Raw genomic sequence first — 14618 nt, 5'->3', positions numbered from 1 at the left:
ACAGAGACTATCCAAATATCCCAACCCCTAGACATCCATTGAAAGAAAATAATATAACCAGGATGTAGTGGGACCTGAGTGTTTGTTTTAGAATCCAAAAACTTTATTTAGAGAATTTCAGGAATGCATGAAATATTTGACATTTTTGTACTAACCCTTGTATTGTCTATATTGCACATGGACTTGATGGCTTGCAAATTCCATAGATTCTGCCCATTCACTGAGGTAAATACAATTCGGGAATAGTGGTCATCTGAAAATTAGAAAGGAGGAAAAAAGATAAATTACGAATTTCATATTGATTTAACTTCACATATGAATACAGCTTCAAACGTCAGCGATACGGGGCTCACAACAGCTTAAATATAATACAGCGCCACCTGATAACAGAATATTGCAAGTGGAATTTGGAGTTAAAAGAGAAAAAAATTCAGGATATGATTCTCAAGTGGCCAGTCTGTATAAGAAACACTCCCTCTGTTGATTATCCCGTAGACCAATGAATTCCAACCTTTTTGCCAATTTTCTACCCTGAGGAAGCCCAACGAACATAAATCAGTCACATGCACTTATAGTCGCTCTTTTAGGCTGGGTTCACACGACCTATTTTCAGGCGTAATGGAGGCGTTTTACTCCTCAAATTACGCCTGAAAAGACGGCTCCAATACGTCGGCAAACATCTGCCCATTGCTTTCAATGGGTTTGCCGATGTACTGTGCCGACGACCTGTCATTATGTCAAAATTACAGCCTCATCAAAAGAAGTGCAGGGCACTTCTTGGGACGTTTTTGGAGACGTTTACTCATAGACTCTATTGAAAACAGCTCCAAAAAACTGCAGCTGACATCTCAGATTGCAGGTGTCTCACAGATTCTGCCGCTTATTATTTTTTTTCTTCTAGCACCCACCGTTGCTGAGATATCGGTGCCGTTAATTTTGGTGCCCGATATGCAAATGAGGCCTTTGACAGTCAAGTGGGCGGGTAACACCAGTCACTTGATAAAGGGTAACCGCCTACTTGAAAAAAAATAAGTAACTAAATAAGGTAATACTTTTTGAGTATATATATATAGGGGGATAGGTGTCTAATGAGAGAAGATAAAAATACCCGGAGTGCCTCTTTATGTGTTACTCCAGTGTAAAGAGTTTCCATTTTTTCTTCTCCTTAGCTTTATTAAACTAAGTGTTCATACAATCACTCTAAACAGTGTTCCTGGCCATGACGCCAAAGGGTATTGTCCCGATGATCCATACTGGAAATGCTTCATCTACTGTATGTCAATTGTTACCCAACCAGGGTTTTGTGGAACTCGGTCAGGGGTTTCTTAGGAAAAAGCTTAAATTGTAGTTGATCTTCAGGTCGATCAAAAATAATTGGCTTGAAATGGACAATATCTACAGTCACTGCTCTCATCTTGATGGTCTCGGATGGTGTTTAGATGAGACTAAGAGCAATGCAAATTTAGGTAAATTTGGCCCAATGTTATGTTATACAGCTGTAAAAGAGCAACTTCAGATAGAAAGGAAGAACAAAATAATTGAATACTTGCTGAGTATATATATTGAGGGAACAGGTACCTAATGATAGAAAAAAAAATGGAGTGCTTGTGTAAAACATACAAACATGGCAACATGGAGGATAGACTTACTCGGAACCGCACAGAAAAAGCTGTCCTTATGGAAGTCCCAGTCAACCTGTCTTTTTTCCCTTTCATAGTGATCTTCTGACCATCTGTCGGCCTGGTGACTGGAGACAAGATGATAAATACAATTATATATTAGAAAAACAAGTCGTCAACATCAACCTATACAACTATCCTTTGGTTTATTTGTTGTGGCAATAAGGAGATCTACCCAGGATTTTTCAGGGGAAATTGCTCACTGGGACCTCTGAGCTTGAATCAAGAAGGAAAGTTAAAAATGTTTCCAAGCAGGCACCAGGGGGGGGGGGGGGATTTGGGATTTTTTTTCTTGCATTTGTAAACCTTTGTATACCCTGGAGATGGGAACAGTTGACATCTTTGTTCTTTGTTTTGGGTAGAAGCTTTTGTTTGTTCTTAGGCAGCGTCCTCCTTGTTCGGAGAAGCTTCCCCCCTGCTGTTACTTACAAACGTCTCTTATTGCAAGACTCAGCATGTACCTAAAGGCACTGCAAAATCATTGATATGACTGAGCATGAACTATACAAGAGGAAATCATCATTATGAATTTACTTTGTATCTCATGCCAGACAAATCTCAGGAGTCAAGTAGCCAATACTTCTAATGTCAGACCTTAACTACCCATACACAATAGATAGAAGTATATATAATGGCCAAATTTGACTACTCCATCCAATGGCTGTTTGGAAATATTTTACGGTTCCCAATAGATATCCTCCAAAAATGAGATTGAGTATAATCTGTGTATGGCCTTCACCAATGGTGTGCGTCATTTATCATTTTTTCATGTTGTATGGATTATCGGTATAACCGCTTGCTGTCAGTGGTATCAGTCAAATAATCCAGAGAAAGCGGGCTAGATGAACCTAAAGATGGGGTGGTGATACCCCAGTTAAGATTTTAGCAATGTGATGGCAAAGGGGATGACCCCAAGCCAGACAAAAATAAACTTTCAAGTTACAGGGTACCTGACCAGAAGCTTGAATCGGATGGCGGGAGGCTGCACCATCAATTTGGGCAGTACCGTCGCCAAGGCAAGTGTACAGCACCCGAAAACTCCCCTGCAAAGCTCGGAAACAGTACCGAGAAACCAGCCGGCTGCCTCTCCCACCATCAAATTTTAACTTCTGGTGAGCGAAGCCAACACCAGCAATATTAGGGGTACCCTATATTAACCTGTACTTCCTTGGCTCAATTTAGTACGTTCAACACACAGAAGAAGCAGCCATATTTGGTTTATATTCCTAAGAAGGTAGTAGAACTATGAAATAAGGGACACCGTGACGACATAAGACTAGATCCGAATGCCTTAACATTTTAGTACCTTACAGCTGCTTCAATGGTCTCAAAAACGTGACTACGTATTTTACTCGATCTTGACGATTCGCTATATTAAAAAACGATTCCGTCAAGTAAAATATATTAAAATGATCCAATGCCAAATATGAAATTTTTATAAAAATGTAACGGGAACAAGCATTGACGGAGAAGATAAATTAAAACGACGTAACTATTTTTTTGCTTGCTCATCGGCATATTTAAATGGATAATTGGCCAGCGTTGCCTTGTATCCGGTGTTCTCCACCATGTTGTTCCATGTCACTAGTCTTTGGCCGATGGCAGTCCCTCTGGGCTCAAACCCCTGCAAGATAAGATAAAAGGAACGTCACTGATGACAACAAAGGAACCACAAACAAGTTAATGTGCAGAAAGAGGTCAGATCCGACAGGTCAGGGGTTATTGCCTCCTAACAGGTGGATGACAACTGATGACTCCAGTATATTAAATGCCTGGGACTACAACTGCCACTTGCTGATCATCGAACATGCTCAGTAAGCCGACTCACAGCCGGCTATTCATTCAGTCATTACCCCTCAAGGACATAGAAAACTTCACCATCATCTGAAGTCAGCCCCTGGAGCCCTACATGAAGTTCACCCACAAAGCTCCCATTGAAAAGCGCTGTCATTCATCATCGGCCAACAAGCTGAAGAATATCCGATCATCACCAAAGAAGAGACCGAGAATCTGATATCTGTTGGGTGTTGGAACAATTATTATTCCAAAAAGATTATGAGACCATTGGCCAAAACGGTTTGTTTATAGCCAAACTTTACAAATGGTATCCTGATAAATCTAGCTTAGTGAAATTTTATATAAAACATCTTCTGTTACAAAATACTAAGAAAATAATACAATTCCAATAATAAGCTTTCAGCTCGACATATTTTTCTAAGAATGATTGCGTGCTTCCAATTTGTGATAGCAAAAAAAAACAAAAAAAAAAACTTTCATTTCTATTATTTTTTAAAACTTTTTAATTAAACTTTTCTTTGACCAGATAAACCAAACACCTGATTTCTCCTCTGATCAGGGGTGTAGCTATAGAGAGTGCAGAGGTAGCAGTAGCACCCAAGGCCCTGGTACCCAGAGGGGCAAGAGGTCCCAAGGAGAAGACATGGTCGGTGGGGTCGGGGGGGGGGGGGGGGGTCTCTATTACAAATGTTGCATTGAGGCACATTTACACCTCTGCATAAACTCATATTGTTCTACATGATGCAAATTAGCAGTTTATGGGAAGTATAAATTGGATTTTCTATGTATTATAGTATGTAACACAGGGTGTGTTTTTTTTCAAAAATTAGAATAATCATTTGAAAAGGTTTTGATACTCCATTAAATACAGGTCATTTGGATTATGAATAACAGTGCAGTCAACAGTAATATATACACATACATACATATATACATACCAGGAGCGGATCAGAAAAGTCTGGGAGGTCAGGGACTAAGATGCCAATCAGGGCACAGACCACTATCAGTACGGTACACATTCCTAGAACCACCACGGGCCAATCTGCGATTAAAGCAGCATAACTAGAAGATAAAAGATGATGTTATCAAACTTTAAATCTGCTTGAAATTAAATCATGGCAAATTAAAACCTTTACATAAAAGGGGTTGTCCAATTTCAACATCTCCTGTCCATATGTCCTATTAGGGCTTATGGATATCCTAGAGGAAAGCAAGAGCAAAAAGGAGCTAAAGAGAGCTGCTCCCGATCTGGTGGACTCAGTATGACCATATATCACATGGTCACCCATTCCATTCAGTTGGCGCTATGTAATGAGTGGCTTTAAAATAGCTTCCCCTTAAGATATCAGTTGAACGTTGCGAATAAGAAAAGCCAGACCCATGGTTATTGGATAATTGCTTTGGCGGCTTCATTATAAGAAGGAGTTGCTCAGATAGGACAACGCCTTTAAATACCGCTTTAAATTTCTGTAAGAGAAGCTGGCCGTTCTTGTTAGCATGTGCCCCCAATCAAACCAGCGTTCCAAGAAGTGGAGATTTGCATCGGTCGGAACATATTGTACGGTCATATTGTTATTGGTATGGGGGCCTTAGCAGTCAGCAAATTGTCAGTGGTCCAACAAACTCCACTGTCCTGTAACTGCAAAACTATCATTCTGGGTCTTCAACAGATAATTTCAGGTAATTCCAGTCCCAAGTATCAGTAACATAATATTTTGCGAAGTAATTTAGGGCATAGTATTTGTCTAGGACGCTATGCTACGTATGTGGTCAAATCAAGCATGAAATGTTAAAAAGAAAAAGGGTTTGGTGCTCGTGAGTTTTCGGAAATCGGCAGAGGTCCGAATTTAGGGCCATCAGGTAAGTGATCTTAGGACATGTTTCTATGATTGTAGGCGAGCTTTCCCTTTTAGCGAGACATAAGCAACCTTGCTCTAAAGCCCAATATAGTGAGAGCCAAGGAACAGAACATGTTCTTCCGACTATTGGAAGGCCTCAATATTGCATGTTCCCACATTTTTGTCAATTTTAGAGAGATTAACATAAAACGAACATAAACAACAAATAGAGTCACACCCTCGTCTTTACGTCCAACCCAAGTATAATTCTCCTTGCTTGACTTCAGACGCCAGAATTTTCCTCCATTGTGATAAATCGGGAATAGACCCCAGAGAAAAGAGAAGGACACAACTCCAAGAAAAACCCTTAATCCTTGTCTCTTCACTGGAATCTACTCTGGCTTTTCTTTTTCTTTTATTTTTTTTTACTAAGAAACAATTGCAATACATGACCAAAATTAAAGGGATTCTCTGCTTCATACAATCTCTGTTTGTTAGAAGGGTTCTCTGACAACAAGTGGATCACAAGGTATCCTGCTTCTCGGACCCCCAACAATCAGTTGTGTTCTGTAGGGGAATCTGGAAGCAAAGGTTTAACTTCCCTGCAGCAGGACTACAGGAGAAATTAGGTATTACACAGTTCAGAATTAAATCAATAGGCTAGTCGTGTAATGCATTCTGGGTCTTTTAGAATGAGTGAAGCTCTTTGAAGCTGCTCTCCACTCTCATTAAGAGATGAGGATCCTGAAGGGGAGACCTCCCCCTCCTCTATTAACTCAGAACTCCCTAAAAGGGTGCATGGAAAAAGTTATTGTAAACCAGACAGCCCCTATAAATTTGCCATAAGAGCCCAGCTTACATCGTGTAACAATAAAAAGTGCAGTATGTGGTGAAAGTAGAAGAAATAAGTGGAGTTTTAGGTGTATGTGATGGGTTTTCCAAATGCGGAAGTGACCTTTAAGCAGGTATTTGTCTCCTGTCGGCCCAATTTTAAAAACAGAGCATGAGCTGGGGGCTCTGCTATAACTTGGCATTCTATTGTCGCCGGTGATCTCATCCAAGGGATTGTCTTTATAGCGCAGTGTTCCAATACAGACATTTATGAAGTAGACAGAGGTGTAAGCTACAAATTCCAGATGATTGAAATGTAAGGACGGAGCAGCCAAAGTACAACTCAAACCACTGTATGAGACCCAAATATAGACAAATTGAATAACTAATAACTCTGGATGCAGTTTGGATTAATCTTATTATAAGTTCTGCAGTATATATAAGGTTATACAATATGGATGGATGGGATAGCGACATACTCTAGAAGAGATAGATAGTTAGATAGATAGCGATGGGCAGGGCCGGCCTTAGGATAGATGGCGACCCGTGCAAAATTATCTTTCGGCGCCCCACCCCCATTATAAAAATGCCCACACAGTATTATGCTCCATAAGTTCCACACACAGTATATTGCCACTACACAGTAGAATGTCTGCTTAGCGGCCCCCACACAGTATAATGCCCTCCTCCCCTGGCTGCCACACACAGCCCCCCCTTGTAGATAGTGCCCCCCTGTAGACAGTGCCATACAGCCCCCCCACCTCCTCCTTGTAGACCGTGCTCCCAAACAAAACAAAAAAAGATTGTACTCACCTTGGCCCCGTTCCCACGACGAACTGAGGTGCTCCATGGGATCCTTGCGTAGGCCGGTGTGATCCTGTAGCCTAGTACAGAGTTTCCCTACCTTTTCGAACACGAGGCACCATTGGAAAAATAAAATTTCTTCATAGCACCCCTACCAAATTTTTTTCGAGAAAGATAGAAAACGGCTAAAAACAAGCACCACGCTCTTAGGGTATGTTCACAAAGCGCTTTTTGGAAGGCAAAAAAAATCTGACTCAAAATTCCTTCAGGAATTTTGAAGCAGATTTTAAATTAACAGCGTTGTTTGATCTTTTTGCTTTTTGTTTTGCGTTTTTTTTTTTTCAAGCCATTGAAGCGAACGCAAATCAGCCTCCCACTCACAGTAAAATGACCATCAGCCCGCCACTCTCACTAAAATGACCATCAGCCTGCCACTCACAGATTCCCCCTGGCAGGTAGGGCCACCCCGCCCCCTGGCAGGTAGGGCCACCCCGCCCCCTGGCAGGTAGGGCCACCCCGCCCCCTGGCAGGTAGGGCCACGCCGCCCCCTGGCAGGTAGGGCCACGCCGCCCCCTGGCAGGTAGGGCCACCCCGCCCCCTGGCAGGTAGGGCCACCCCGCCCCCTGGCAGGTAGGGCCACCCCGCCCCCTGGCAGGTAGTGCCACACAGCCCCCTAGTAGGTAGTGCCACACAGCCCTCTTGTAGGTAGTGCCACACAGCCCCCTAGTAGGTAGTGCCACACAGCCCCCTAGTAGGTAGTGCCACACAGCCCCCTAGTAGGTAGTGCCACACAGCCCCCTAGTAGGTAGTGCCACACAGCCCCCTTGTAGGTAGTGCCACACAGCCCCCTTGTAGGTAGTTCCACATAGCCCACAGCCCAATAGTAGATAGCACCCCACCTTCCTGTAGATAGCGCCACTGTAGCTCCCTAAAGGAGCGGAGTTCCCCTGTGGCCGCGGATTCCGCTCCTGGAGTGCTCCGTTTGATGTCTCTGTCCATATATGGACCGTGACATCAGGGGCAACTCCTGAAGCGGAATCCCCGTCCACAACGTTGCCGACGCTGTGACCGGGGCTTCCACTCTAGGAGAAGTCCCTGTCGTCTGTGTCCATTTATGGACAGTCTTGTCACTGGCTTCTCCTGGAGTGGAGTCCCTGGTCACAGTGTCGGAAATTCCACTCCAGGAGAGGCCCCTGACATCTGTCCATTTTTGTGGAAGCCCCCGGTCACAGAGTGTGCAATGCTGTGGATGGGAATTCTGCTGCTGGAGTTGCCACTGTCCATATATGGACAGAGACATCAAGGGCTCCATCCAGGAGTGGAATCCCCGGCCACACGGGGACTCCGCTCTTTCAGGGAGCTACAGTGGCGCTAGTAGATCACAGCGCAGGGAGATACCTCCCTGCTCTGCTATAGTAACATCGCTACCGCTAGGGGGGGTGACATGGGCACCCTCATGCCCAGTGTCGTTGCTAGCAGCCGCCTTGGCTGCTACAGCAGCCGCCTTTCCGCCCGGGCGCTTCTGAAACAAGCAGGGGAAGGCAGCCAGTGCAGCGTCACCCTTCCTCCTGCTGGAGTGATGCGCCCTGTGCAATGGCACAGGTTGCACACCCCTAAAGCTGGCCCTGGTGATGGGCTTCAAGGACAACCACGAGGAACTTGAGTTAAATGCGGAACTCCTGAGTCACGGAGAGAAACACCTCATTATGACCGATATATAGGAGGGTCCTATGTTCATTCGGGATCCTCATCTCTTGGCCAAAGTGGAGAACAGTTACAAAGAAGATCTCTCTCTTCAGGACCTGTCCTGTATTACCCATACAACTTACTGATGTGAATGGGCACGGTGTAATGTTTAACTTCCCCTGTGGTGGCGCTGCAGGGAAAATTAACACTTACTGCAAAGTTTCCCCACAGATTACAGCTGATCACTGTGGGCCCAGCAGGGGAACACTATGATCTGCTTATTGTGAGGGGACCCTTCTAATAAGAAGGGATTGTTCAAAGTGAAGAACCCTGTTTATGTGTTTACATTACTTTTCCTTTAAAGTTTAAGAAGCTTGTTTAGTCCTACAAACTTCGATAACCCTTCCGTCAGTAGATTTCAGTCATCTCTACATAGGGGTCTTTGTTTTATATAGGCCACAAGCTTCCCGATCTGAACCCACACACCGAGCTACAAGAACAGACCCAGCAGTCATGGTTTTTAATCTATTTCTTCTCTTCAAATACAACAATTTCCATCAGGAAGTCACATTAATTCAAGTCTATAAATAAAATGGTGCTAGAAAAGGTCTACAAACATGGCATGAAACTACTCAAATCTCCAACAAGTGACTGCACTGGGGGAACCAAAACCCATAGCATAACCAACCAGAGAAATACAAAGAGAAGGAGGGGGCAAAAGCTAATTAAAATGGGGACCCAGTCCTAGCGCCGATTCTTACTCTCGCCTCCACTTAATGACCCCCACAGTGTTTGTGTAGTGTTACCAAGCCCTACTCAGATACGTATATTCCATGCGGATGCGTATCTCGATACTTATATTATACGGCCTATAGATGGGGGTCTTTGGTTGCCAGCGCCACTCAACAGTGCCAAATACTAGCCACAGCCAATCGACAAGTGTGGCGCGGTTTCTGGGAAAAGTAGACCCTTGTTCTAATCTCGTTCAACCCCTTTGAAGGGATGATATTGACAAGGTAGCCACATATAAGCTCTTTTGCAAGAGGAGCTTTCCGCGTCATAACGATGACTAGAAAACCAGACGAACTGCTCTTCCGGCCGTGTCTCCCGCCATAATTTTTAATCTTCTGACAGAAGATGCAACATAACAGGAGGTTCCCTATAAATGGGGGTTTTTCAGGACTTTAAATTGATGGTCTATTTCATTAATTGGTGATCTGTGGGGTCCGACCCCCAGGATCTCGATGATCAGTAGTTGTCACGATCTGTGGGCATGTGGACCCACTGGGCCGTACCGCCTTAGCGGTATAGCAGCTGGCCAAACAGGGTACAAAGTCAATGTCTATAGTTCGGATAAAGGTACCTGTGGCAATACAGACAGTAGCGATGTAGGCTCGGATGGAACTCTGGCAGCAGGCAGACAACAGGTGCGGTGAAACACAGCGGGTGTAGCAGGCGACACAACACGACTCCAACTATGTACAGCACAGGAACACGGAAGCACGGGATACAGGATACAGGTAGCAGGAACGGGAACACTGGGAACTGGAGAACACTCAAGGGACCATTTGCAGAGACTGACACGGGTAGGTACAAACAACTCTCAGGCAATGTAGGAAGGGGCAGGGCCCTTCTTACAGTCCAGGGTGATCTGGGATCAATCAGCTCAATCTCACACATGTGTGCGCTCTGGCTCTTTAAAGCTGGACTGAGCTCGTGTGCGCACCCTAGGGGTCACTGCGGAACAGGACAGCTGCATGTGCTGGAATCTCTGGAGAGAAAGGCGTCGGCACGATGAGAGGAGTTCGTGGTCAGCGACCATGGACGTTACAGTAGTAAGGGGCTTCAATGCTTGCTGGGGCACTGCGGCCCCTTTACTGCTGTATTAGACACAGCGGCGATTCCATATATGAATTCACATTATTATTGTACTTCCTTTTTTCAGATTTTTATAGTAGATTCTAAGCATAGTGGTATTAATCTGAAATATCATTCACTTTATTTATCCATTTATAACGGAAGTCAGGACGCAATGCCGGATCCGTTGCATTACACATCCCAATGGGGTTCGCCAGGGTTCTGTCATGGTTTCCATCGTTTTGACCGCAAGAATAGAGCTGCATATATGCTTTTCTCGAAAGCTGAAAACTGTGCTATAGGTGTATGTTCCATATATAACAATGTGTGAGCATGTACGGCATCAATAAACTTTATTTATACAGATGGATTTAAAGGAGTTGTCCAATTTTTTAAGAACCCTTTTTGTTAGAAGGGTGCCCTGAAAATGAGCTGATCACAGGTTGTACTGGGAGCCCTAAAAATTAGCTGTAACCTGCGTGAGATCAGTAATCAGCGCTCAATTTCCCTGCAGTGCCACCACAGGGGAAAATAAGTATTACATGGTTCCCACTGCTATTAATGGGCTGTTTCTGAAATGCACAGACATGATGGGTCCTCCTGAGAGAAACGCTCTTTGCAGCCACTTTAAGCTCCTCTCTACAGACTCTGAATTCGGGAATAGGATATTTTAATATGGGTTTACAAAACCAGACAAACCCATTGCAGACCCTGAAGGATTTCACGATAATTAAAGGCCGTCGCCTGGGTCTTTTAAACCGAAAAATCGTATCTCAGTGACAACCTGAAGAGATAAGTTAGATCCATGTTGGAAAACTATGACAAATGTTGAAATAACATTACAAGTCAGTGGTGTAATGACACAGTCAAGTGTGAATTCCGGCGGGACATTACCAGTTCCCACATAAAACGCTCAGCTGTGACGCCCACTCATGTAGAATACTCTCAGCTGACATTTACAGGCTACGCTGGTCACGTTATGTTAGTCACAGATCAGCGGCAGGAAAAACATAGCCCTGAATAGCTCTAAGTAAATATTAGCTTGACTCTCGCATAAGAAATAGAAAATATCTTTGTATGATTGAGTGGAAAGCATCACATAGGAATGCCTGCGGCTGTCAGGCCATGCTGGGGGTTGTAGTTTCGCAACAGCTGGAGACCAGTGATATAAATGATGCTCAAAAAACTAGCACAAATGACAGGCAGTGTAGAGGATAGGCATCACCACCTACAGACAAGAGGCGCTGCAGAATCTGCGCTATGGAGGGCCAAAACTGGACATTATTTTGGAAATAATTACCCAAATGGGCAAGAATTCTGGAAAAACTAAAAACGCTCAACATTGTACAAGGAGATTTACCAATAAATACTTTTTTACCTTACACGACTTCAAAAATACTCTGGGGCAAAATGAAAAAAAAAAAAATTTGAACAAGTTTCTACATTTTGCGCAGCCGTCGTGAGTTGATTGGCCCCTTTTGCAAATTTGTCATACATATTGCAGAACAATATTAAAAGTGGCGCACTTCTTTCACAAATGGGGTACAAGTCACTTGCCTCATTTTTGTAACGCATATTACGCCACTTTTCTGGAGGCTTCTTTTTAAAAACAGGTTGTCTTGGTGAGACAACCCCTTCAAGTAGAAAGGCTGGTGGCACAAATTCACAGAACTGGCACCAGCTGGTAAAGAGTAGAAGGTGGCGGCCGGGACAGGAGCTCTGGATTTAGTGGGGGTTAGGGGACCAAAGGGAAGGGATGCTGATATTCTGGGTGGAGATGTGACAACCAATATTCTGAATGAATGTCACCCCACGCAGGTGAAGTAGCTGCTACTCGAGGGAAATATAAAACATTGTGAACTTAAATATTCATTTACCTTTTGGGAAGCTGGAATGGTTTTGCGGTTCTGTGAAGAAAAACAAAAAAAATTGAAACAAACCGATAAAATATGGAAAAATACACAATATATGATAAAGATTAATCACAAAAGATAAAAAGGGAAACCGTAATATTAAATTAACATCACAGACTGCAGGGATGGAGAGGGCAAGGGCAAAATATTTGTTGGGGGCCGCAATCCCACCTCAGGGAGCCCCAACTGACCTATCACAGCCACATATGGCATGTATGTGCCCTCTCCACCGGAGTCAAGGAGACCTAAAAAAAAATAAAAAAATAAAAGCCAGTACTATATTTACCAGTCCCCATTCCAACATCAGCATTCAGTGGTGCAGGCCATTAGCTTCTTCCGGCCCAGGTCTACCGGATCTCCCAACCCGGTGAGGTGGTAAAGACCCCTGGGTACGTGCCCTAGTACCCACCCTATAATGCTGGCGGTCTCTATATATATATATATATATATATATATATATATATATTCCTCATATCTCATCCATAGTACAAACTCTAACATAAATGAACAGTGGTCATAAAACGGCTGCATTATGGGACTATAACCCTTAACATTCAATAGGCACAATATGCGAAATTGGGATGGGGCCAAAAAGCACACCAACATACGGTTTTCAAACGGATTGTTAATGGCTGCAAGGTTTTGCCAGTAAGGCCATGTTCACACAAAGCGGTCAATTAACGTTTTTTTTTAAAAAAATTGCTGCAAAAATGTGCGTTTCGACCGCTATGTGTGAACACAGCCTAAAACTATTGTTTACCTGTAAAACCGGACCGGCATTAGCAATAAAGTTGAAAAAAACTGCACTAATATGAATAAAACCTGCTTATCCGTATGGGTCTTCGTACACACCGCGGCCTTGCCCTGCCTTGGCCATTTGTGTTTCATGGTACCAGTCACTAATAAATCCCAGCTGCTTTCAATGTCACAAACCTGTTGTGTTCTCAGCAACAAATGGAAGGTCACAGCTTGGGAAAGACATTGTGTAATTATGTGACACCCCCCCCCCCCCCTCCGTCCCTGAAACTTCAATACAAACAAAAAACACTGTACTAAGTCAATGGAAAAAATGAACATTCGCCATCACGTGCCATAATACTAATCTGCGTGGGCACCAGATCAATGGCGACCACTCGTGACACAGGTAATAAAACAGACAGCACATATGAGAATCATAACCCTACAGAATAACCCTGCGGAGACCACAAATCCCTTTGAAGCTTCCAGGGAACGCGCCAACAGATGTTATACAGCTTTAGGTGGAACTGGAGGATCTCGTTTCTTCTAATCATTTAAATTTCCAAACTTAAATACTTTATTGCAGATCCAAATGGCTACTTGTCTGCAGCTTATACTATTAGTTCTGGAACTCAGCGGGCGGCTCTTCCATCCGCGTAGAACGGTCAGATCGTCATCAAACGGCTTCAGGCCAGTAACACTAAGTCTAAGATGAACATGTATAAAAAGATTTACCTGCAGTCCCATGTAAATCCACAGACAACACATCATGAGATCAACAAATTACAAACTCAGCTCTGCTGCATCAGAATACTCCTTTACGGTGACACCCAAAAGCCAAAAAACGGCAAAGGGAAAACTAATGCGGCAAATCCTGATGTACCAAGAGCAACAAAACAAGAGGGGATTGAACATCAACTAAAACAAGTAGAGCAGCCCACGGGGAATCGAGATTCAATTATCGGACGAATATTAATCTAAATTGCGGTGTATAATTGATCCATCGAAATCTGTACAATCTTGGGGGTTGTCGAAACTCAGAACGATTTTTTAAATGACCAATGGGTATCAAATTCAGAATAAGGACTTACGCACTTTTCTTCAGTGTCCTATCCGTTTTTTTTTTGCGAATAGCATACTTTACCATTCATTTCTATGGGGCCATGCACACATCCGTTTTGTTTTTTTGCAGATCCGTGTGTCCGTTCCACACATTATAGTATGTATGGGTACACAAAAACAAAACAAAAAACGATAGAACACGGAAGCCACTAGGATCCGTGTTTTGTGGTCCCCAAAACGGCAACGGTCATGTGCAAGAGCCCCTATTCACATGGCCAAACATATCCTGGATTTAGTGTTTTTTTTTATTTATTTTTTTACCCGGAATAAAAATTAGATCCCATCAGAGGGAAGAAGGAAATCCAAACTAGACAGGTATATGGGCCATTGTTTTTCTTCTTCCACCTGTTAGG

General features: G+C 43.5%; 2 protein-coding genes across 3 annotated transcripts in view; one reads left to right on the top strand and one right to left on the bottom strand.

The window, feature by feature from the left end:
• Nucleotides 1-14618, top strand: part of TAF1A (TATA-box binding protein associated factor, RNA polymerase I subunit A) — a 471716-nt gene that overhangs the window by 24613 nt on the left and 432485 nt on the right. The window lies entirely within an intron of this gene.
• Nucleotides 1-14618, bottom strand: part of DISP1 (dispatched RND transporter family member 1) — a 74921-nt gene that overhangs the window by 5666 nt on the left and 54637 nt on the right. Inside the window, exons 3-7 of the mRNA XM_075863370.1 lie at nt 12370-12399; nt 4415-4538; nt 3173-3303; nt 1650-1747; nt 156-253 (exon numbers count right to left, since the gene is read on the bottom strand). Coding sequence (XP_075719485.1) covers nt 156-253; nt 1650-1747; nt 3173-3303; nt 4415-4538; nt 12370-12399 — 481 coding nt within the window. The remainder of the gene's footprint in view (nt 1-155; nt 254-1649; nt 1748-3172; nt 3304-4414; nt 4539-12369; nt 12400-14618) is intronic.

Source organism: Rhinoderma darwinii, chromosome 4, assembly GCF_050947455.1.
Source record: "Rhinoderma darwinii isolate aRhiDar2 chromosome 4, aRhiDar2.hap1, whole genome shotgun sequence".
Lineage (NCBI taxonomy): Eukaryota > Metazoa > Chordata > Amphibia > Anura > Rhinodermatidae > Rhinoderma > Rhinoderma darwinii.
The sequence above is the reverse complement of the archived record's forward strand: the minus strand, read 5'-3'. Positions and strand labels throughout refer to the sequence as shown.